Source organism: Pinus tabuliformis, chromosome 1_1, assembly GCF_031772625.1.
Source record: "Pinus tabuliformis cultivar Carrire ecotype Pingquan chromosome 1_1, CPIR1, whole genome shotgun sequence".
Classification (NCBI taxonomy): Eukaryota; Viridiplantae; Streptophyta; class Pinopsida; order Pinales; family Pinaceae; genus Pinus; species Pinus tabuliformis.
This window is the reverse complement of record NC_142297.1, coordinates 762,122,017-762,124,259: the sequence shown is the minus strand read 5'-3', so window position 1 is coordinate 762,124,259 and position 2,243 is coordinate 762,122,017. Positions and strand designations below refer to the sequence as shown.

General features: G+C 38.3%; 1 protein-coding gene across 1 annotated transcript; it reads right to left on the bottom strand.

The window, feature by feature from the left end:
- On the bottom strand, window positions 1-1,146 carry LOC149216254 (F-box/kelch-repeat protein At5g15710-like). The gene has a single exon (XM_089389881.1). The coding sequence runs from the start codon at window positions 1,144-1,146 to the stop codon at window positions 1-3; it is 1,146 nt and encodes a 381-aa protein (XP_089246007.1).
- Window positions 1,147-2,243: the final 1,097 nt, after the last annotated feature.

Below are 2,243 nucleotides of genomic sequence, written 5' to 3'. Positions count from 1 at the left end.
TTACACATCCATATCTGGTCTAGCTTCAAACACAAAAGGAGCTGGAATACCACCCCAGTGTTGGGGTACTGGACATCTGGGAAGCCATGTCGATGTTTTTTGGTTTAAATTATAAACGAGCACGTCATCACCCAACGTGATGCAAACCAAATTCCTTGTTCCTTCGAAAGAAAACATTAAACATCCATAATGAAGTTCGTGCCTTCTGTAAGAATCCAAAATAAGAGGCATCCTTGCAATCTCTGTGAACATAATCATTGAGGAGTGTGAATTCTCTAACTCCCATATAATAATATTCTCATCGGTATCGCATATGCATGAACCTAGAAGCACTCGTGACCCGCAAGTGAACAGGACGTAGCGCCTGCTACTATTATCCACATCCTCTAATGGTAACGGCGTGAAGACGGACGTCCCGTTTTGGATGCTGAAAGCCACGATGCCCTTCCTTGAAGAATTTGCATCCATAGAATTTACATACAGGAAATCGCCGGAACCAACAATCTTCGAAGTTGCAAAATTCAGGCGTGGCAGGTGTCCAGCTGTACTCCACGACTTCAAAATCGAATCATATATTTCTACTCTCTCTGCGTCCTCCGATATCACTACTGCTATCACTTTATATGTGCCTCCATTGTGACCGTGGCCCTCCTCTGTCACCATGGTCATGGCCCTAATAACACTATCCTCTATCCTGGGAAGTTCTATCGACTTTCCTGTAACCGGATTGCAGACAATAAGCTTCCATTCATAATAGCCTCGAGGATTAAAAGAGTCGATGGTTCCCAAGAAAAGGCCTGCGACCGATGCGTCCACCCAAAACCCGGCAACGGTATATTGATTCTTTAAGAAGGCGAGGGACAGTCTTTTCCAGGTGTCAGTGAAGAAGCAGTACGCCATGCAATTCAAAGAGTCGAAGTCATGGAACAAAAGAAGCCATGGTTTCTTGTTGGGAGGTGCGGAAAGCCAATCATTAGTTATGAATTTAGTGGATGTAAAGAGGGCATTCCATTCTTTACACACGCCGCAATCTCTACATAATATTTCAGCTGGTAACCATGCCAATACGTTCTCCTTTAGATTCTTGGGCAATTCAGACCACCACGCTGAGCACCCGCGCAGACCAGAAATTTCAGCAATTTCCATTTTCAATGACCAGAAATTTTCGATTTTTATACAACTTTTCTTTCTGGAAGAATATTAGAAGTTCGGCTTGAATCGCTGAAATCACGTGGCTCGGTTTAATTCTGTGCTGAAGAAGCCTGCAAACACAGAGTGGCGAATGATATCACAGGATGTCACTAATGATTTATAACAAGCTATCGCTGTGATTGATACAACGATTCTATGGCTTCCTTCTAAGTTACTTACTGTGCTTAGAATTTGAAGAGACTCTGTCCTGAATATGACTCACAGTTTACGTCTGTGGTTAGAATTTGAAGAGACGTTTCTAGTACTCAAAACATCTATTTACAGTAACGTTTAAAGCCAACACTTCTGTTGCAAATATTTATTTATTGTTATTTTTAATTTCTCACGTATTACACAATCATATAATTGAGCCTCGTGTTCATCCTTCATCCATCACCATTTTCTAATTATGATATGAATATATTCAGTACCCTCAGTTTCTAAATTATACGAGTACTGTATTCATTCAGCACTACTTTTTTTTAATTTTTTCTTTAAACGAAAAAATTATAATAGTTATATAATTAAGGAAATTATGATTAATTAAAAAGAGTGGAGATATTAGTTAGGTTAAAGGATGGGACAAGATTAAATTAATAACTTAAATTTAAAATGTCAATGCAGTCTAAGCAGGGAATTGGTTCACATAATTAGGTAGTTAATATTAATAAATAATATAAAATATTAATGAATTAGATAATAACAAAATTAGTATTCAATTAATTAATGAAAATTATTGTTTTGAGAAGTTTATGATGATGATGATGGTTAACGTCCACTGAGACCAAATTGGTCTATTGGACCTACAATTTTCTTAATTTTTACTTGTCTGGCTCCTCGTTTTTCTTGGCGAGATTGGTGTTGTAGCTTTCTTTCTTTTCTCTACGGTCTTCCAACTTCCTTTGTCTTGCATCTCCTTCATCTCTTCTAGTTCTTGGGACATTGGTGTCTTAGCTTCGCGATCTATAGTCAGAGAAGTTTGGTTTAGGAGATCTCCTTCGCTGTTAAATGAAGATTTATTTTCTGCGGTATTCAAATCCTCATAACTGTTG

Coding starts and splice junctions, on each gene's coding strand:
- LOC149216254 (XM_089389881.1), bottom strand. CDS start 1,146: ATGGAAATTGCTGAAATTTCTGGTCTGCGCGGGTGCTCAGCGTGGTGG.